The sequence below is a fragment of the Anser cygnoides genome, chromosome 3 (genome assembly GCF_040182565.1).
Source record: "Anser cygnoides isolate HZ-2024a breed goose chromosome 3, Taihu_goose_T2T_genome, whole genome shotgun sequence".
NCBI lineage: Eukaryota > Metazoa > Chordata > Aves > Anseriformes > Anatidae > Anser > Anser cygnoides.
In genome coordinates, this window is record NC_089875.1 from 47036525 (window position 1) to 47059708 (window position 23184).

General features: G+C 38.4%; 1 protein-coding gene across 1 annotated transcript; it reads right to left on the bottom strand.

The window, feature by feature from the left end:
* Positions 1–3238: 3238 nt before the first annotated feature.
* Positions 3239–23022, bottom strand: CEP43 (centrosomal protein 43). Its single transcript, XM_048067873.2, has 12 exons — positions 22710–23022; positions 16843–16896; positions 16320–16374; positions 15565–15653; positions 13991–14125; positions 13144–13227; positions 10849–11066; positions 8112–8221; positions 7452–7520; positions 6682–6721; positions 5978–6071; positions 3239–5516 (listed from the first exon to the last, which is right to left on the bottom strand). The coding sequence occupies exons 1-12, from the start codon at positions 22797–22799 to the stop codon at positions 5442–5444; spliced, it is 1113 nt and encodes a 370-aa protein (XP_047923830.2). The 5' UTR covers positions 22800–23022; the 3' UTR covers positions 3239–5441.
* Between the last annotated feature and the right edge of the window lie 162 nt (positions 23023–23184).

Genomic DNA, 23184 nt, shown 5'->3' on the forward strand with positions numbered 1-23184 from the left:
CTTGTGTCCATCCCTTGTAGCATTCCAATAGTGCAACCCCACCATGCTCCTGTCATGCTGCGATGTCATAGCTTTGTGACTGCAGACTTCCCATTCCTTGTGTCTATTGCTGCACATTTGTTCACGAAGGAGAACTTGAGATGAGGCCCAGTCACTCCCGTATCCTTCAGCTGAGACCCAAGTCCTGCAGTCACTCTAGATCCCCTCCAATGTCTCCAGGTCTGCACAGGTGAGAAACAAGTTGTAGCCTGACAGCCTCAGCCTCTCAACAATGTACTAGAGATAGAACGGGGCAGGGAAAAATTCCCAAAACAACAGATCCGACTGGCAGGGGGGTGCCGTCAAACCCTTTGCAGAAGCAAGTCCCTGACTACTGCTACCTGTCACTTTCTCTAGCATCAGTGGCTCCAATGTCATGGCTAGGTGTATCCCTCAATAACTCACTCCAACTTGTTGCAAAGGCGCTACAGTTCTCCAAGTAAACATCTGCAGTTGGAGAAAAAGCTTTCTTGTTTAATCTCACACAAATCAGTCCTCCCCCTGCTTAAGCATTACCTCTGATCCTCCCCTCCTTACATGCATTGGGGGACTGGGGGTCCTTGCTTCTACGACGGCCACAAAGTACCTTTGGTTCCTGTTGGCCTTTCCTGATGCCACACAGCCTGCTCACCCAGCAGCTCGGGGACCTGCCCAGAGCACAACTCCTGCAGGTGCTGCTGCGGCCTCAACAACAGCCCCAGCCTCCAGGAAGAGCTCCAGTCACTTTGTGCAGGCTCCCCCCAAACAGCTACACCCTCCACAGGGCTGTGTCTGTGCTGAGGCCTCCAGTACGCTGGGGCAGTTGCTCTGGCTAGCACTAGGCACCGTGGTGTGTGGCTTGTCACCATCGTCACTGTGTCAGCTGTAGCAGTCTTGAGCACTGCCTATGGCCTCACCGTTTACCCTTTCACCATCTCTTGTACTGCTATTTGCACACGCTGGTCACAGCGGTCCCTAGGTGTTAAGCAGGAACACGAAGACGAGCCTGCTCTGCTCCCCACTGCTCGGCTTCTCAGCCTCAGGTCATGGTTGTGTACCTCCCACCTGGGACCAGCAGGCAGGCTGCTTCCCAGGCACCATGCGCTGATGCACACCTGCTTCGTCCCCATTAGATTTCCTGCTCTTTGCTCAACTCCTCACACTGCCTTTTGGTTCTCAGCTGTGGTTCATCAGTTCATAAGCATGAGGTCTGTCTGCGTCTTTTCTCCTCCAGCGTGCTTACAAGGCTTTGAAAAGCTTTTCTGAGGAGCTTACAAAGCACTCTGTTCCCCTCAGTTGAGTGACACACTTTGTCAAAAAACCGCAACACTAAAAGCAAACGTACAGCTCAACGCACAAAACAAATGTTTTCCAAAGTAACCTTTTAATTATATGCTCAGCCTTGTTATGATCTCTCTATTGTTCCTCAGCTAGTGTATGAAGACAGCGCCTGAAGATGGTTGTGTGCAAGTGAACGATGTTCCACCATCTTTCAGCTTATTTATTTACGGACCATTTTTCCCCTGAAAGCTACAAATTCAAGTGCCACAACAGACCTAGCTGATTGAGATGATTTATTTCGAGGCCCAGGAGACAGATTGTGGCCCTTTTTTGAACAAAAATATATATATTAATTTTGACCTCTGCAATATTAGAAAAAGAAAGAAGAGTAAATGATTTGGAAAAGTTGCACATAAATTTTGGAACTAAGTCTTTATGGACTTATTAGAAAGTGATACGTTGTACACTCAAGAACAGCTATGTATTTTTCCTGTTCTGTATTTTAAAATAACAGCTGCAACTGCTTTTAGCACCTCAGTAGTCCCCAAAACAGACTATGTATGGAAGAGGTCTTATTTTTTCTTCATTTTTATTAGAATTTAGTACTGTTCATGATATATGAACAAAGGAACTGACACTTTCAGTGTTCACTGCAGTTCTCCTGGAGGTTCAACCTATGGTGACTCAATGATCTTGAATAGACAAGTTCCTTTTTTTTTTTTTTTTTGGGTAGAAATCAATACAGTCATGTTGCAAGTTATGTTTTGCAATATGCCATTACAACTGGTCTGTAGAGGATTTTGCTTTAGGATGAATGAAATCCCAAGTCTACCAAAACTGCACCTCGTGCGATACAATTCCTATTTGGCCTTAGCTTACAAAAACACCAAACCAAAAAGACCTATCAAAAAAAATATATTAAAAAAAATGCATTTGGCATTTCTGAAATGAACAGTAAGCTCTGTAGTCATCAAGCAAGCTCTGTAGCTGAGATTCAATTCCTGCAGCCCAGGCAATGCTAAAAACAGAAGTTTAAGTTAGCTCTTATCTATAACCAAACCAAGTCATCCAAGAATGCATTATTTCCTGGAAAGAAGGCTGGGTTTTCCTAAAATGCAAACAAAGAAGAAAAACCTCATTTATCATTAGCACCCAATTCACCCGTCAGTAACAGAAGTATTGTCAGTTTTCTGAACAGCTAGATATATAGCCTGAATAAGGACTATATTGCCAAAACAGCCCACAGCTAAGAAAGGGGAAACAGTCATTTATGAGGAAATATTTGATCAGATGCACTGCAGTTTCTCATTTGCTTAAAAATAATAATAAAAAAATGAAGTGGAACACATAAACTTCACTGCAAAAAACTGAGACAGGCATAGCAGACATAGTTGTTTTTTTTTGTTTTTTTTTTTCTATGCTGTCAGCAACAGCACAGTCATATAAACAATATGGGACTGTCAACTATAGCTTAGGCCTGAGTTTTTTTACTCCTGGAAATCCTAGGATTAGTTACAGAAATTACAATGTATGAGTGTTTCACAGTGCATGCTTCTGAACAGACGTAATTTGTCAGTCATTATTAAGAAACTCAGTTGAACTAATAATGGTAAAGAAAATGAAACGTTGTTGATCAAGATTGTATTTTTTGCCCCCCCCCCCCCCCCCCCCCCCGCTGAATCATAAACCATCTGACAACTCAGACTGATACCGAATAACCCTATTCAGTCTGGCTTTAATCCGACTTTATGAATCACCATGAGGAATTTGCAGGATAGTTTGGGCTTAAAAGAAACCCAAGCATACACACATTCTCAACTGCAGTCTACACTGACTCTGAGAAGAAGAAAAAATCTTCCAGATAACATCCAAAACCACAGGGCTTCCCAAATTTCCTAAACATTAATATTTTTGATTCAAGAAGTCTCAAAAATACAACTTAGCCAGCACAACAGCTTTATTTTGCAACTTGAAGTATTATACACAATTCAGTAAAATCCCACAGGAGGAACAGCACAGAGACTTACCACCTTTTGGCATTTCCTAATTGAGAGCCAAAGTGCAAGGTCTCCAATTAGCTCCCAAGGTAAGAGAACAACACACTGATGTTAACAAAAGTCATGTTAACATTTAAAATATTAATTAGTTATTTAAAGGCCACATCTTCAAATGCAATTAGAAATCATTTAATAAAATTTTAGCTTCTTTTGGTATGACAAACTGCTAGATATCCTACAGCTAACAGGTAACAGTATCATGTTTTCCCAAGACATGTAAAAACACAAATAGCACTGTCTCTACATTATTTCATATACCTTAAAAACGAATCCCAGAAATCAATTGTTCCCAAGTGTTTGAGTGGAATTTTACATCCTTCAGACATGCTGTTACTCTCCTTAAAAAAAGATCAAACAGAAATGACCTTTTTACATGTAGTATCTTGAGGCACAGGTTCCCCCAAAGTTTAAGTAAATTTTACACAGGGTGTACCATTTTTTACAAAATCGCTGCTATTTGAAGTCTATGAGTCTATGGCACATTGATTTTCTGGGGTTAAAAAAAATTCTCCTCTGCTGCTACAGCATGGCACAAAGTTAGAAGTTAACATGGTGAATAAATATTCTGATGCTTTTTGCTGGCTTATTTTGGGGTGCACATAAATAAAAGGCACGCTTTTCCCCCCTCCTCTCATTATTTATGTACTGTACAAGCCTAACTTTCCAGCACTGCTCCATGCCTGCTGGCCCAGTGCGAGAAAGATCCAAGTCAGCATCCAAAACTAGTAGCAGCTCTACATGCTTAACCAATGGCTTTAGTTCAGCATGCTACTTCTGAGGTGGCCATTGAGAGGCCAATGGTTTTCCTGAAAAAAAATAAAAAAAATTTACAAAGTCTAAAAAAATGATTAAGTTATTTATATTCATGTACATGTATATTTTCCAAATGTGTCCACAATGTTCAGAAAGTGCACATTTTGAAGTCTAGTTTCAGTATTTTAAATGTCCATGACCTATATATTATAGCAGCGCCATGCACAATAGTATCGTTAAGGAACTGTCAACGTTTCCATGACTGACCCTGTTTTGCAAGACTACAATGAAAATACAGAAATTTGCTCTTAGCTAGACCTTAGTGTCAATAATGTCTTCGGTATCATATTTTTAACTTTTTGGATTTACTTCTGTACAGCAGTTAGAATCTGAAAAACAGACAGTTAGTGGTTTCACTTTTTTGGCGCTCATTTTCGTACAAGGATTTTCAAGAATGAAAGTGTGCTTACAGCAAAGGAAGAGCCCTCAATAACAAAAGCTCCACAAATCATTACCACACTATTAAAAAGAAAACAAAAAAAAAATCAGGAAGATTTAGTTAATGATTTGTGGATCCTTACAGAATTACTTTTCATGATTTAGTGACCAGTAACATTGATGAAATTATTGTACATAAGAACAGCTTAGGTCTAGCCATCAATGGTCTGACAAACGTATTTAAACAAGAATATTTGGAGTTAAGACTAGTACTAAATTTAGATTTGAGAGTTCATATATGCTTTACTTGATATGCCTTTAAAAAAAGGTCTGACTTTCAGAAAAGTCTGAAAAACTGTAGTTTCAAGTAAGTCTGGAGCAACTAGGTATTGTGGCTAGATTTACCATAAATATATGACATGCTGACTCGAAAAAACTGCGTTAAAACTACCAGAAGTTTGAAGCACTACCTCTGAAGGTTCTTGCTTTGGTTACCTCTAAAACAAAAAAAAAAAAAAAAAGAAAAAAAATCAGACTGTTACAATAACAGTGCAAGTTTGTTATACAGCCACATGCCTCTGTGCATATGTTCTCTGATGCATTGTTTTTTATTATGCCCACTGCCAGCAATGGACATTCTTCTTGGAAAATCCAACTCCTGTTGTAATAGGTTTGGCTGAACCAAATGAAGAAAATAATTCGAATATCAGACTCAAATGGGAACACGGTTTCATTTAGTTCTGGTTAAGAATATTTAAAAGCCCTCTCCACCTACAGTCTTTTTGTAACAAGGCACAAATAGGGAGTGGACATTCCAGCAAAAGTGATTGTCTGAAATTAACAGTCCACAGCAGTCTTCTAGTCCAGCACAATGAAACATTTTTGCTGTCCAGTCTATGCCACATCTTCTAGATAATCTGCAACATCACTTAATTGAGAAATGGTGTGGTCTTGTGTGATGTCTTCAAGCTAGAAAAATCAATGAAATCACAAACTGAGAAAGCACAGAAAAAACAAGCATTATTTCATATAGTCCTTCGTACATCACCCCATCCTCCTGGCCTCAAGCTCTTTCATTGGGACTTTAACACCTTCAGGAGGTGCTTAGATAGATCTCGAGATAAAGGGATAAGGCATTCCTATGCTGGATACTAACTCAGTCTCAAATCCATTTTACTTGCCTTGAAATAGAGTGGGTTGTGCTACTGAACAATTTTGTTGTTGTATTTTTTTTGGTTTGTTTGTTTTTAAGTCAGTATAGTATCTAACATGATAGGAATACTAGGTATAAAAATACAGAGTATAATAGATGATACAACTTCAGCACATAACTTTGAAACATAAAACAGTACATTCCTTCACAGGGGATTAAAAATTAAAAACACAAGATCAGAAGAGTGTAAAGAAGAAAAAAATTAAAAGCATCATACTTTATCACTGGCATTCAAGTCTTCTGTTTCAACAGAAATTTCATCTATTTCTTCGCCAATACTGATATCACTTTTCTCAGAGCGATGGCTAGTACTAGAAAGAAAACCATGAACAGAATTAAAACTTCCTTTTAAAACATCCAAGCACTACATTCACCTTCATATAATTTATACTTGCCATTTGATTTCGATTTCGCTCCTTAGCAAGTTAAATATGAAGTTATTAAAAAAACCAACAAAACGTAATAATCAGAGTCCTTCTACCTAGATGAAGCCATATAAATAGATAAATACTGGCTTAAGCCTGTAATCCTGCAGTTTACAACAATAATATCTTTGCATTAGAAGGATGAAGCTCTTAAATATTTATAACTGACTATTCATGTTTTATTTTATACTGGAATAATTCAGCATGTACCCTATTAATTCCCTAATATCATTAATCAAAATGTTAAAACATTGCCAAGTGCATGGTTCAAGAAAAGAACTTCCATTAAAAAAGCAACTTAACGTTAGAGAGCATCTTAAAGTTAGCACCTGGCTTTTAGGTTTATTTTTAATTGAAATTTAAAGGAGTTCAGAGATACTGGCAGAGTCCATCAATCGTGACTGGCTGAAATATTATGGAAATAATGTAAATATATCAATGGATACGTTTACAATGTTTGAAATATCAAGCTACTGCAATAACATCCTTCTCTTACCTGTTGAAGTCATCAGCATAGTCATCGTCATCTCCATTTCCTAAAGAATTTTTAAAGGGTATTAATCAAACGAGTTTTCTTTTTCATAAAATGCAAAAGAAGAATCTGTTCCTGCACCAAGACACACATTTTCATGGCCAGCAATAGTGGGAATACATCAAACTACTTATGCAAATTAGGAAGAGAAGTTGAGTTTATGTTTGTGATTAATCTCAATCTCTTTCACACTGAAATAATGTTTTGAAATCAAACACGAATTTTCAGAATATTGACAGCATTGCTGAAGACAAAATTTAAACACTTAGCAGCTCTGTTTGGAGACGATTGATATTTCTTGCATCACATCTAATTGCTGCTGCTAAAGCCTACAGGACAACTTTCAATAGGTGTGGAGGGCAAGTAAGTATGCCACTGAAAAAACAGCAAGACTTGTCTGGCTACTTTTTTTTTTTTTTTTTAAACAGATGTAAAATCCTTCTTTTATTAGAAACTGAGACACTTGATATTAGCAAATCTATGCATGGAATGAATCAAACTTTTGCTGCATGGGTGAAACTGATTTGCACACAAAACTCAAGTTTTCATTTCTCTGTATTCCTTCAGATGGGATCTTGCTCCTAATTCCAGCAAGTCTCACAATGGTGTTCAATAGAATAACAGAAGCTGAAAATCGTAGTTCAATATGTGTATTTCAGTTTCTCAGATTCCTCTAAGAAGCTGTGCCAGAACTTAGGGTTAGAAATATCAGAGCTTGTGTTGCTGCTACTTGCCTAATTCTAAAGATCCCAGTTTTGCATTCACCAACCGCAGGTCTTTCAAAACGGAATTTCTATTCAAATCTGTAAAAAAACGAATCCATTTATAACAGAAATTTGGCTTGTGACTCTAATAAGTTCCCACTTAAACTTACCCATCAACCATTTATAGAAAGTGGTCTTTTATAATAACCTTATATAATTTTTATATATATATAATATAGCATGACAATATTGCATTCAATTTTCAGGTTTGAACTGTGCTAACGTTTAAAGACATGAGCAACAAACACAGACAATATCCCAGTATTCAGGAGCAGGTTTTACAAATACCCTTAAGTGTCTCCAAAGAACTTGTGCAAATAACAGTAGTAGAAAGGACTAAAGTAGTTTCAGTTAAAAATGAGCCATAGGATTTTATACTCCTGAAAACTATTTTACACAAAAAAGGAGTGCTGATAAATTTTGCTCTACTATGCTGCCATTGGGGAGCATTACATAAACAGTATGCCATCACTCGGTGAAATAAGCATGACTGTAAAGCATGTTACAGCCAGGAGGGGGCCACATAAAGGCAACTTACATCGTATTTGTATCTGAATGTACAGACCATTCAGTGTGTTATGGGAAATATCTCCTACATTCATCAAAACACAAAACCACACAAAAGCTTACCATCAGGCTCCTTTAGCAAAGGTGCACCAGTCAGGGAACTTAACCCACTTTTCAAAGGCGGTGCATCAGAAAGGGATGCTAGACTTCCTGCTTTATTGGATTCAGTTTTCCTAAAACAAACCAAACAAACAAGTATTCCAGACTGCTGCAAAATGCATACAGAGACTTTCTCCTTGCAAAGACTTCTACCTGATTTCTTTCATCATAGACAGGCCTCCTGCACCTATATCAGCATCACCATTTATATCTTTCTATCAAGGAGCCTTTTATTACCCCCATGGATAAACACAGCCAAAAGAAGAAAGATTCAAATGTAAATCAGTATTTAAATCAGCTTGTTTTACAATGAAAATATTAGGTCTAATAAAACTATTAATCCCAACAGCAATCAGTCCACAGAATGAAAACCCTCTCAGTTATGGCGAGATGGATCTCATCACCATCAGTTAAAGTTTACTTGGTTATTACTCATTCCATTCATATATTCGAAGTGCCAAGTTCAAATAGTTCTTAAAAATAAGGAATAAAGAAACACTATTATTAAAAATGAGATCAATATTTTCACATTTAGTATTACCAGAACTCTTATTCTGATTGTATTCCTATTAAGAATGAACAATATCATTTAAATTGTTCATTATACCTAGACGACCAAAATATCATGTATTTTACCACTTAAATTTTGAACAACAGGTCAGAGACCTAGGGCAAGTGAAAATCTGTTATTCAGTAGACTGTGACTCTACTACAGACATAATCTGAAAATCATTTTTTCTGTAGGAAGTTTCTCCACTAAGAAAATCCCTATTTTAATCAATAAATAAGAGTTATTTTCTTGTATGGGTCTTTTTAGTAGGCACTAAAGAAAGATAGTCTACCCACAGAGTTAATTTGCCCTGTGATATGAAAATGCTTAAACAATTAGAAATGGGTATTACCCAGAAGATGTTCAGTCTTTTGTGCTTCTACCACCTGGCCACTGCATCAACAAAGAACCTAAGACACACTTCTACCATGACCTGCAAATATAATAATTTGCAGTAATTCCTATTTTATTTTTAGTTCAGTAAAAATCTCTGGTTCAATATCTGAAGGACTGAATTCCTTTAATAGTTCAGTTTAAAGACTAAGTTCAATTATTAGATTTTTAGTATTACAAATTATCATTTAAACCTGTTTTATGTCAATGCAACCACATGCTACAAAGGTTAGGTTTTGGTTAACAGCTACTTAACCATGTTCTTGAATATGGAACCGTAAAGGCACTCAAGATGCAATTTTAATCCTGCTATTTCCAATAAGAAAAAGAAAAGAACTACCATCATAGGGTTATTTGTAACACACAGTATTTTCCACAGAAAAATCACTGCTTTTTGAAAAAAAGAAATTCTGCTCTTTGTAGACATCCAACTATCCACAGCCAAAGGGAATGGCAGAAAGATGCAACAGGGGAGGGTCAGGCTGGGTGTTAGGAAAAGATTCTGCACTCAGAGGGTGGTCGGACACTGGGACAGGCTCCCCAGGGCAGTGGGCATGGCAGCGAGCCTATTGGAGTTCAAGAAGCGTTTGGGCAATGCTCTCAGACATCTGGTCTTATTTTTGGGTGGTCCTGTGTGGAGACGGGCGTTGGACTTTATGATCCTTGGGGGTTCCTTTCTGCTCAGGATATTCTATGATTCTAACTACAAATGAATTATCAATGATCTTTCTCAAAGAGTCCATTCATTTATTGGAAAGAAACCTAGCTTACCTAGCATGACTACTTTGTGATGTACCAAAATGATTCTGTTTCAAGGGTAAATATCCACTTTGTCACTAATACAAAAAGGTTTATACTGTTCTGCCCACTATCAGTGTAGCCTGGGAAAAAGTGAACTTGAGGAGAGCTACTGTGAAACGGACTTGCAAATGTTTCTGCAGCCTCTTCTGGTAACCTCTACCATGCTAGGACAATCTTCCAATTGTTAGAACAATCCTCCAGTTACTCAAGCACATCAAAAGAACACCATAAAATGATCTTCTAGCACTTCTCAATATAGTTAGCTAAACTAAGCTCCAAAAGAATCACAACTCTGATGTGATAATGCAAAGATAAACTGTACAGTTTTATAACAAAACAGTTGCACAGTTCAATCACTAGCTCTTCTTTCAAATGGTATTTTTCAGTAATCAGACAGCCACAGAAGACCAATAAAAAATGCCCTTCATAAACGTCTGCAAAATTGACATATGCAGGAAGAATAACAATTCGCTGAAAACAGATCTGCACACAAAAGGTGCTGCAGTGTGAAGAGGAAACCCTCAGCTGTGAGAAAGCTTTACTTATGCTTACTGTTTACACATTCACCAGGTTTTTTGTACTCCTTGCAAAGTTGTACAGATATCCAACACACCATCCCTCTCACTGTTCACCTCCTTCAGTGCTGGTCACAACTGCAGCTCTGCTGCGAGAAGAAACATTGGCGCCTGTACCTCACACGTGTTCGTTCCGCCAAATAGCCTGGGGACATTATACAGCTTAACTGATGCACCTTAAAATGATAGAGGTTTTTCTCTCAGGTACATTCAAGAGATCACACTTGACACTCTGAATTTCAGAAACAAAATACTTCAGAACAGATCTGAACACTTGCACTTACTAAGTGTGAATAATCAAACATCATCTAGCTCTTGAAGGTCTGCAAGAATATTGAGCACAACAGAAACCTAAATCAAGTAGACAGTCCAAGTCACTTACCAGCCGTAAGTTCTTTCTGGCTTGGGTATAGGATCGTCAAAAAAAGAATCTCCCTCTTCATCATCTTCATCCATACCCGGGTCACTTTTTTCTTTGGTATTTAAGTCTTTGTTTTGCAACTGAGGATCTAGTTTTGTTTCATTAGGCAGAAAATGAATGCTTCTTTTGCTTGCTTCCCCTGATGAGACACTTGTATCACTTTGAGTGCTTTCAGCAACCTTGAAAGATAAAGAAAACAGACCTCACTGAAAGGAAAAGTAATTTCTCTTGAAGAAAACCCAAACAAACCTATTTCTTAGAATACTGTAAGCAGTTGCATAATGTATACCAACCGACATTGGTTATTTCAATTTTATTAGTACTCCTCTGCAATCATGAGAAATCATACAACAGAAACAAAGCTGTTTCTACCACTTTAGACAGTGGTGTTTTTTCTTTTTTTTTTTTTTTTTTTACTGTTGCTGCCTTTAAAAAAATTTGTTCCACCCTCTGCATAGCTTTTCTATCTAGATGAGCTCTATTATAAGAGCAACTTATTTTGAAAGATGTCACTCATCAAAAAAGGCAATCTACATGCATGCTGCTTCTTAAATTCCAGTTTTTAATTCTTTTTTTAAAATGTGAAAGTGAAGCTTTCTTAGTGTTATTTTGCAATTCCGCTGTAAAAAATGCTATTGAATTAAAGCCATCATCTTCAAAATAAATTAAACTCATGCAAATTACACCAGCTTAAAAACAAATAAATAAACAGATGTAGAAGGCTAAAGTAGTCAATTGAAAACGTAGGCCATGGAAGTTGAAAAAGGCCTACCAAGATCATACTACCTCAGTCACAGAACCACGTTCAATTGCTGGCAGCAGCTCAGTTCTTCCAGAGCAAGAAGTAGTACTTACACCTGCAAGTGGTAGTTACAACTTTCTAATTCCCTGTCCCTGAGACACGGAATTGCTGAAAATTAAGAGTTTAGCGATACTCTGACCAGAGTAAAAGGGAAGTTACGTCCACTTTTCTCTTTTGGGCCCAGAGGGAGTGTGCTGCTGCTATCTTATCTGAGAAACTGGAAGCACAACAGTTGATCTTTGCTTGAATTCATATATCCCAAAGCTTTGCTAAAGGGAAATAACTACTTTCAAATTGTAGCGGTAAGCTAAGCGTGACTGAGCAATGCGTTCAATAAGCGTTCAATGAGCAATGTGCCTACTTTGGGTTTCAGTCTAATGTTGTTAGTAAGATAAATCAGAGTGTGGTTTCACACTTGCACTTAAACAAATATCATTCTTGCTGCTGCCAGGAGCTGTGGTCTTGGTCTCTTCTTACACAATCCCTTCTATGACACCTATTGGCTGCTGAGTCACAACCAGAGCCAATTCAGCTTAGATTTGCTGAAAATCCACCAGAAAATTTCAATTTTCCAACAGGAAGCCTACATTGTTCAGCTAACTTTCATCTTGTTACAGCCGGGACTTGCTAAAATTTCTTCCTCCTGCATTATTTTTACCCCAAGTATGTTGCACAGGCATAATATTCTTCCATCCTGCTGCCAAGGAGTGAGAGAAACAGGAAAACTGAAGAACTGTAGTCCCATTAAGATATCCACTACTTATTCTTAGAGGTTAACTTGTCCAACCAAGAGCTGTTGCTGTTTTTTTGTTTGTTTTTAAACCAGATATCGATACAGAAACCAACTGTTGCCTCTTTCTGAGCGAAGTTATTTTCACCGAGGATTTGGGAATATATCATGAACAGCATTTTGAGCACATTTGTCTGTCTCCCACTTCAATGGGATTATGATTCGCTTGGGAAAGAACATGCGTATATAGAGTATAAAAAGCACAATCATAAATTCCAACTTGTTGGAACTAATATTCTACTTGAAAACTCATCACATCAGAATCAGAACGAGCATGTAAATTAAAATGTTCTGATCACCACCTCAGCTGCTGCTGCATGCCAAAATATTGGGCCTACTCTGTAAGAAGCCTGGATCCATTCTTTTTGCTGCTTAGAAACAACCCGTATATTATTTCTTCCTCTAAAGGAAGGTCTAAAACATTGGCTAGCATATTCTCTTTTCGGGCATTTTACCTGCTCAGCCACCTAATCCAAACACTTCTTCCATTTACAAAATCCTTAGCATCTGAGCACAGAAATAAAATACTAATAGTAGAGAGAAATGGAGAAAAATCCACTGATCATTTAAGTGAATGCAATTGTATCTGGAGTTCCATATGAGTCCTAACTTCCACTTCTCCTGTATGCTACGTAGCTTTTTCATTCTATTTAAATAATCTTACCTTACTCGGTATGGGGTGTGTATTTGATCTTCCATCTGATGATTTTGACGTGGAGCACAGGCTATCACTTAGAACTGGAGCAATCTAAAACGTTTCACACAAATACTTACTAAAATATATTGGTTCATGCCTAATACCATCATATCATAAGCAAGCTGTGACACTACGCTGCTGTGTTAGGAAGTCTACAACAACTGCTTCTAAATTTAAGCTTTGGTTAATGTACCAACTGCATCTCGGGTACACAGGATTTTCTTTCAAACCACAATCACTACAGACACTAATAAAATGATATTGGTTGGATTTCATTCATTTAATTAACAACTTATTATTATACTACATTAAAATATTACTCACTGCTATCAGCTAATTCAATACTTCCATATATTTAATTTTAAAATTATGTATTTGTCTTAAAAAGAGCTATAAAGCTTTGGCAAAACCAATTCTTATCTCAATAAGACCTGAAAAGTCTAGAAGTACAAAGATAAAAAATATATAACAGAGATGTTAACTAAAGATGTTATCTAACCACACAAGAAATAAGAAAAAAAGTGGCAAAATGCTTTGCATAATTTTTCCAGATTCACTCTGTGCTAGTATGTTGCTGCAGAATATTAGTTAAAAGGTGGTATTAGAAGTAACAGAACAGTGGTAGTCATCTTGCAGCATTGGTTTCTGCTATAAGCTATGTTGGAAGCTTTTCCTGTTATACTAACCATACAGTAAAGACTTGAAACAATTTAATACAATGTTAACCAAGTGCTCTTAATTTCATTTTTTTAAAATTGAAATGAAAATAAAGTATTATGAGAAAAAAAAGAAATTACACATTTTAACTACTTACGTCTCCACTGCCTGAAATCTTTTTCTGCTGACATTTTTTAACAACCTCCAACAACAAGGGACCACCCACACTACCTTCCGCTTCTGTAATTCCCAGATCTCGAGCTAAGTTTTCTCGACCATCCAGGCCATTTAACTGGGGAAAAAATAAAATAAAATAACTCACAACACAGAAATAACTGTCTGAAAACACAACACATATTTTGTAGTAACTCCTAAAGCTTTTTGGTCTTATTTAAAACAGCAATAATCTGACTAATCAGTCATTATTTAAGACTTCCTGTTGTATGTGGAATAGAGTAATAATAGCCTATATAAATCATTTACTTCTGATCTGTACGTGAATTTATGACTGACCATCCAAAGTTGTTTTAGATACAAAAACACCAGCCAAGCACACTGAAACATGGAGGATAAGAAGACAATGCAATACACTGCTCAGAGACAGGGACTAATACAGGAAAGTAAAGTATTTCAGAATTATACACAGAAGTCTTGGCCAACTTGCTTAACTTTGGCCAAGTTTCAGAAATGCATTGCAACAGCTGAAGACGATGCTTTTATTGGAAAAAGAAAGCATTTCAAAGAGCTTAAGATGCCTTCATGCTGCAAACAAAGCACTCCTCCCAACAGCAAGTAGCAGCATGAGAGAAAGCACGACTGTTTCTGTTTGGTAGCATGAATCTGAATCTTGGCACAGATGTGTCCTAATATAATAAATACAGCTAAAGATTATTTGGCAAAGAACAAGAGTGTATGGGATTTTATATGGTTAAGCCCTTAAAAAGATACATGGACTTCTGAGAAACAGCAAAATTATTTTTTAATTACAAAACCAGTTGATTTAAACTGTACTCAGTGCATTTCCCCAGTATTTTTTCCCTAAAACAATTAAATCAGTATCCAATTCAAATGACAAAAAAAGAAAATCACTGTTCAAATAAGAATTCAATGAATGGATTTTATTTTTTAAAATAAATTAACTATTTAAAGTGAAATTAAGAATAAAAACAAGCATTTGAAATGTTAAGAGAAATTCTTCAGTTAAACCAAACTGTTTCAAACCCAAAATTTATTACAAAAATGTTTATATCACAAAGAGACAATGAAACAAACATAACAGAAAAACTATCTCAGTATCAAAAACCTAAAAACAATCACTTTGTGAAAGTCCATTGTTTCAGTGAAATTTCTCTCAGAGTAGATTGCTGACATTAGTTTAACCTTCATGTAACAATATTAAGTTAATAATATGACATGGTGAGACTACCGACAAAAAACGTTGCTGAAGTATTCTGTCATATATACTCTTCTAGGGTTTCGCAAAAGTTTTTTAACTCAAACTTTACATATTGTCAAACATTGACTTTTGCAAGGCAATATTCATTCATATTGGCATGTTTTCCTGGGAAATCTATCTTTATGGCAATGTATACCTTTTGTAGACTAAGTATTAAAAATTTCTTAGACTAAACACAAGCTATTGGTTTAAACAAATCTACCATAACTTCCGCATTCATTGCCATGCACTCCAAACAATCAGCATATCGTACAAGCAAAAACAGTATATCTTACTGTGCTTGATTCAGGCTGAAAAACAGCCAGTGTAAAATCAAGATTGAAAAAACGTAGAAATTCTGCAACAAGACCTGCCACCAAGCGACCTAAAAAGTAAATGAGAGAGGTAAAAATACACCAGACAGAAACAATTCTTACTTCAAAGATATAGCACGTATATGGCTTCAGGATGAACATCTATGTTGAATCAACACTTCTACAAATATCATTTAGACATTCAACAAGCTACCATCCCACAGTTGACTACACACAAGCTCACATCACATCCACTTCATAATTTGTGTGCTAATTCCCTAATTTCTAACTCAGCCGTTGTATCTGAATTATTTGAAGTCAGCAATACTGCAGGAACATAAATAGACATCGCTTACAAAACTCAGCCTTAAAGATTATTTTTTTAACTGTTCAGTGGCTTTAAAAACATCATTTTGCACTTCACCTATATGTGTTCACTACTGTACCTCTACAGTCTGTTTTCATTGCTTACTGTCTAGAAGGGCTTTATTGAGATAGCAAAATCACAACTCAACATGAAATATTAACTTAAATGCATTAGTCACCTCAGTTAAAAATACAACTTCAGCAACATTAAAAATTCTAGATTGTATTCTATTCTGAAGTGAGTAGTAATGCATTTATTTCACAGGAATAAACACATACTTTACAGCATCAAGATAGTATTGTTAATAAAAGATTTAATCCTTTGTTCGCTGTTTTATTATTTTGAGATGCATAGTAATCAAAGAACTTACCATCTTTTGTACTCAAAAAATTTTTCAAGCTTTCATTTACCAAAGGTGTTTTGTTCTGTCAAAAAGCAAAAACCAAATGGTAATTAACAATATCCTTGTACTACTAAAAAATTTTAAAAAATCACAGCAAGTGGGTGTTTTGGTGTATACTACTCCATATAACGCCTGTCACATGTAATACAACGTAACAAAATCTCCCTTTCTGTTGATTCTATCATCTCTTGATTTTACTATCTATAAGTTATTCTGATCAACTAGACAGAAGCAATATAAAAGCAGCAAAGACAGTTACTTAAAGCTATAGTTTTACAGTAAAGTCTATATGACAATTCCTATTTCTAAACATTGGGAAACACCCTGACGGTCCCTGCTTTGTTTTCTTTATGCTCTTATGCAATAATATATAATTTTCTCTTGATACGTTTCACAAATACAAAGTATTAAAGCTATTATTTCTAATTAAGAACTACATTAAGAACTGTCAGGAATGCTGAACTGAAAACACTTTTTAAAATTCTCTTACCTCCACTTTCTCTTGTTCTTCTAGTGCCAAAAAAACAGCTGCTCGCAACTCTGCCTGCCAAATAGAAGAAAAAAAATGGCATTTCCACAAGCACTGTTTTCCCTATGCAAATAGAATGCAAAGAGCTGGCAAGTATCTTAACATCTATTTGTTTCTCCTCAAGCAACTTGGCATTGATTGTAATCTACATCAGTGCAATTAAGACACTTAAGATTGCAGGCAATGTAACTTGAGGGTGAGAAAGTTTGAGAAAGTTTCCAAAGAAGCAATGGGGTGTGTGTATGTGGGGGGAGGATTTGATACAAGACTTCCTGAGTTATTTCTTTGTGCTCAAAAAGATTCCAGATTACCTGTATTACCTCCTGTTACCTTTGTCTGAGAGTTAGAAATCCAGCTTTTTCAGGCAGCTTTGAAACACCTACCCTTAATTTACAATTCTTTCAGGAAAGACAAACAAATAGCTTATGATAATACATTTTAAAAAGTTAATGTTAAAATATACAAATTCCTATTATTTCTTGTCAGATCACACTCAAATAACCAGAATTTCTCAAGGAAAAGAACACGATTCCAGTCATTCAAATATTTCTGTACTGAGGTTTTGCCTGACTTTGAGGCAATGTCAAGGATCACAATTCTTCTAAAAAAAGCTTTCAATATTTAAGCTCAAGTCTTGCCTATCTTTTAAACACAACAGTTTCTCTGCTTCTTTCACTAAACATACTAAACGAACACATAAGTTATTACATTTGATTAAGTAGTTTACCACTTTAATCAACTCTTATTCAGACATTTTTAAGCAGCCAGTAGATTACACTGCATCAAATATAAAGGACTGAGCTACTCCGTATGCCATTTTGGTCAAGAGCAAAGAAGAAGGAAGACCAATTTGCATAATTAAAATTAAGAACATTTTGAAGAGTGCCTAGGTTTCTTCATATATATTAGGAAAGGAAAGTCAACTTAAAAGTAAACCTCTTTGGACACCTTTCTAAAGGAAAAAGTCATGCAAAAAAAAATTTTGAAAGGTTTCTCAGAAGAGTAAAATGCTTATCAGTTGTGTGCAACAGTCATATACAGCAATTAATTTTTTTTCAGGTGCTGGTGTACAGCATCCAATCATCAAATAATCTTAGAAGCTAATAAATTTAATATTATTCTTACAAAATCAGTTTACATTTTACGTTCTGACCAACAGCTAAAAAAATGTTTATTTAATTTTATACTTTAATTTAAAAAAAATAATAAACTAACCTCAGAGGTCTGTAAATAGCCTGCTGGAGGTGCAAAACTCTCCTTCTGCAAGGCTGCATTCAACATTGTTAATAATAACGCATGCATGAGAACATGGTGCAGCTGAATATTGCTTAGGGCAGTGAGTACCTGTAGCATAAGATTTCACATGGCAGAAGAATGCACTACAACTGAGATAACTGTTTATGGATCTTCCAGACAAAGTGCAGTGATGTGTTGCTGCCATCTGCTCCAGTGCTGTGAAATGACTCCACAGATGCACAGGCTTGAACAACCTTTTGCACACATGAAATTTAGCAGCACGTGGGCACCCTCCTGCCTCACTTTCACTGTCGCCACTTCCTAACTCCAAAATAACTGTCACATACCTTGGGAGAAACAGTGTCATCTGCCTCTGTAGACCAAGCATAACATCAAGCTGTCTGAAGTGATCACCCCAGGCTAAAAGCCTGTAGCAGCCCATATCCAAAGCTGGTGTCAGACTGGAAACAGCAAGTTTTATTACCTCTGTCCTGTCACTTCCCAGCTGCAAAGTCTGTGAGGTCCTCATCCCTAAGCAGGACCGGTAATTTCCATGACTGTTCTTTGTCTGCTTAAGTGACAAACCCTTCAACACAGCAGCCCTCCCTGGCTAAGCCAGATAAACTTGCTGGCAGTGTAACTGAAAAGATGAAGAATGCTGGAAAAAGAAAGACGGAGAACCCATACCACAGAGGAAGCAGTAAAAGCTTACAAGCCATAAACCCTAAATACGTGCAGCTACATTTATCACGTGCTTACTCTGTATGTCACATGCAGTCCTCATTCTCATACTCCTGAAGGCAGAATACATCCCCAAGGTTAAGAGGACCATCCTGACATTTAAAAGCTGAATTCCATTTCATCTGAAATCATTATAAATGGTCATATTTTATTTAACCTCTAAAAATAAAAAATAGATGTTAAAAAAAAAAAGTTTCCCCTTGAGTCAAAGAAATGACTTGATTTTATGATATAAATTGCTTTTTAAAAAACAGGCACAAAACAGGTGTATGGTAGTGTGCAGCATACTGACCTCGACATTTAATAATTCAAAGACATTTAAAAGTATTATGCTTTTAAAATACATGGAATGTATTTTTAAAATACATGGAAGAAAGATGAGAAAACAAATATGTCAATTTAACTGACCTACACATGAGCAGTTAACAGCTCATTAAAAAAAAAAAAGTATTTTTATTTTCTCTTACAACACGGTATCTGCCAGCACCTCAACTGTCTAGGGTTTGAACCAAATTAGCAAGAACAGTATCAGCTGGCAAAAAAGGCATTACCAAACATATGACATTTGTATTGCTTTTTTCCCCTCATGTCTGTAGCAACAGCGAGTTCCCAAGATGCTGTAAAACTCAGGTGGCATAAACTTAATTTTCCAGAAGGAAAGAGATTGAAAGATACAAACCAAAACAAAATAACAAAGCAATACAATAAGCAGCATAAAGGCTCTTCTTCCTTAGATTATGACCTAGTGAGAGGTGTCCCTAACCATGGCAATGGGGATGGAAATGGATGATCTTTAAGGTCCCTTCCAACCCAAACCATTTATGATTCTGTGATTTCACGACAACTTCTCTATAAGAATGATCACATGCACTTCAAGACTCATTTGATCATTCAAGATCATTTGTATATATATGTACAGCATGCATCACGCTTACAGCATCAGTGATTATTTTCACTGAAATACAAATATCCTGAATTATATATCTACAGAATTCATTAGGAAGCAGTCTTATTCATCAGATTCAGTCCATTAAGTGCTATGTATATATGCAGCACACATATGCACACACCGCGTGTATATACACACACACACTGCAGCTTAGAGAAAAGGCAGGAAATTCTCCACTGCAAGTGGCAAATACATTTACAAGTTTCCCAGCTTTCACAGCATGACTTCATTAAACACTCCAAGGCTTAAAGCCTAATGTAAAGAGACAAGCTCTGAACAGATTCAAAAAGTGGTCATACAACTGTTTTTTTTTTCTTTTTCAGCTAAATATTTTACATCTTAACCAATGTGCCCCCAAATTAATTCAAAAATAAGAAACTGATCAATTGTAATTCACTACAAAATCGTGTTGTATGAGAGAACAAAGGCACCGTAAGTTCTTTGCTAAAAATTACCCAGTCATTATGTGTTCCTAAATGTATATTGCGCTGACAGCCTGATACATTCTACCCACTGAAATCACTCCATTTTTATTCTAATCCTTTCCAAAGCTGTCTTTACCTGTAGGACCTCACAACAAGTCAGCTATACCTTGGTCATATAACTTTCTCTTTAATATATATAATTCAGCTGGACCTTAAATTTATTACAGTTAGCTTTCTTTCTAGCCTCATCCACCTTGAAAAAATGGCCCATGCTCATTCTGAAGTATTAAAATAAACAACTGCTTTGATAATATATAAATGTTCTCTCAGTTCTACAACATAATAAAATATACTGGCATATACATAGTAGATAAAGAAATACCACAGAGAATAACTTTAATTCAGTTTAACAAAAGGCAAATGGCTTTTTATTTTTTTAAATGCATAGTATAACCTAAACTAAAAGCTAACCATTTAAGGAGACTCATTCACCATGAGTTCTTCTGGAAGACAATGCGCTCTTTGTCACGTACCAGCAGAACAATTTATCTAAGTCATTAATACTATCAACCAACAGACAGCCAACAAACTAGTGTGTCAATTAAGGTTTACAATTAAGAAAAGAAAAAAAAAATCCCCGAATGAGCAGCATTAACCATAAGCCTACCAATTACTAAACAGTAACTCCCAGTATTAAAGAGAGAGATAATCTGGCAACTAGGAGGCAGATTGTATTTTTATAAGTCATTTGCTAGCTTGCCTGGAGGGTAACGTACACCATATTGGATACTACACACTTTTAATATTAGAGAATAGTGAAGACTACAATAAAAAAATATTGACATGAAACTCAAGCTGTCAACAGTAGTTCAAAAACATGCATACTACACAAAGGCAGGAATTAGGTCATACTGAGCATGTGAGCTGTAGTTTCTTAATGGGCTTGTGCTTTTTTTTTTTTTTTTAAGTTGTTACTGGCATTTTATTATCACTATATTTCTATTGATTAACACCATACAAGAGATTTAACAGGTGGCCCAACAGGCCTGTTTTGGTACCTATCTAGAAAAAAAAAAAAGTCTCCCTACTCGAAACAGTTACATGAGCTAGCAAGTCGAGGGAGGTGACCGTCCGCCTCTACTTTGCTCTTAAGAGACCCCACCTGGAGCCCCGTGTTCAGCTCTGGAACCCCCAGCACAAGAAGGACATGGATGTATTAGAACGACTCCAGAGGAGGGCCATGAGGATGATCGGAGGGCTGGCTACGAGGACAGGTTGAGGGAGTTTGGGTTGTTCAGCCTGGAGAAGAAGAGAAGGCTCCGGGGAGACCAGAAAGAGGCCTTTCAGTACCTAAAGGGAGACTACAGGAAAACTGGGGAGGGACTCTTTGTCAGGGAGTATAGCGATAGGACAATGGGTGGCTTTAAACAAAAAGAGGGGAGGTTTAGATTAGATATTAGGAAGAAATTCTTCATCATGAGGGTGGTGAGGCACTGGAATAGGCTGTCCAGAGAAGCTGTGGATGCCCCATCCCTGAAAGTGTTCAAGGCCAGGCTGGATGGGGCTTTGGGCAACCAGGTCTGGTGGGAGGTGTCCCTGCCCATGGCAGGGGGCTGGAACTGGGTGGTCCTTAAGGTCCCTTCCAACCCAAATCATTCTATGGTTCTGTGACTATACATTTGAAATGCAGGAGCAAAAAAAGTTTAATAATCATGTTTTATTGAAAAGTATGACAACTAGTCAAATACTCAGTGGACTAAGTACGCACACCCAACAATACTCTCATTGCCATCCAACTATTTCAGTTGTTCAAATGTTCCTGATGGAACTTGAGGAATGGCCTCAAGTTGCACCAGGGGAGGTTCAGGTTGGAAATGAGGAGCCACTTTTTCTCAGAAAGAGCAGTCAGGCACGGGAACGGGTTGCCCAGGGAGGTGGTGGAGTCACCGTCCCTGGGGGTGTTTAAAGAAAGGTTGGACCTGGCTGGCGCTTAGGGACATGGTTTGGCGGGTGCCATTGGTAGTAGGGTGATGGTTGGACGGGGCGATCTTGAAAGTCTTTTCCAACCTAAATCATTCTATGATCAATGAAGCGGAGAGAAACCCTCTAGACCCCATCCAACACAACTAGGCGGCAGATTATTTCCAGCGGGTTTGGCAGCAGCAGGAGAGCAACCAGAGAGCTCCAGCGCCCACGCCGTACCCACGAGCACGACAGGGCACAGGCTCCGGGCTCCCCACAGCGGTGGTCCTGAGCTCCCCACCCGAGCTGGGCTCCTCGCGGCTCCTGCTGCGGCCGGGCAGACTCCTGCGGCCCCGGGCCTCCCCTCCCGGCCGGACCCGGCTCCGGGCCGAGCGGCCGGGGAGCTCCGCGGCGGGAGCAGGCGGCACCGCGGGGCCGTAGGGCCGAGAGCCGGCCGCAGCCCGTGCGGCCGCAGCCCCCCCCCGCACGGCGGCGGGGGAGCCCGCTGCTCCCACCTTGATTTTGTTGAGCACCCCGCTGCTCTCCAGCGTCTGCACCAGCAGGTCCCGCAGCTCCGTGTCCTCCTCCGCCGCCGCCGCCGCCATCTTGTTTCTCCCTGACAACCGCCCAAACCGCGCTAGCGGCGGGACGCGGCCCGCAGATTCGCCTCCGCCGCCGGGGGGGAGGCGCCGGAGCCGGCGGCGGGCCCGGGAGGGAAGGAGGCGCGGGGGGACGGGGCCGCCCTCGGCGGCAGCCCCACAGGGGACGCAGCGGGACTGCGGCCGCCCGGAGCCCCTGCGGCCGCAGCGCCTCGGAAACTGCGGCGGCGAAGGGGCAGCGAGGGGCGGGCGGGAAGTTCAAAGCGGGCGGCGGCGGTAACGGCTGGGGCGGTAACGGCTGCTCCCTCAGGAGCTGCCGGGACCCAGGGAGGGCGGAGGGGCCGAGCGAGGGGCTTCCTACACGCTGCGGCTGCTCCGCACCCCTGCCCTC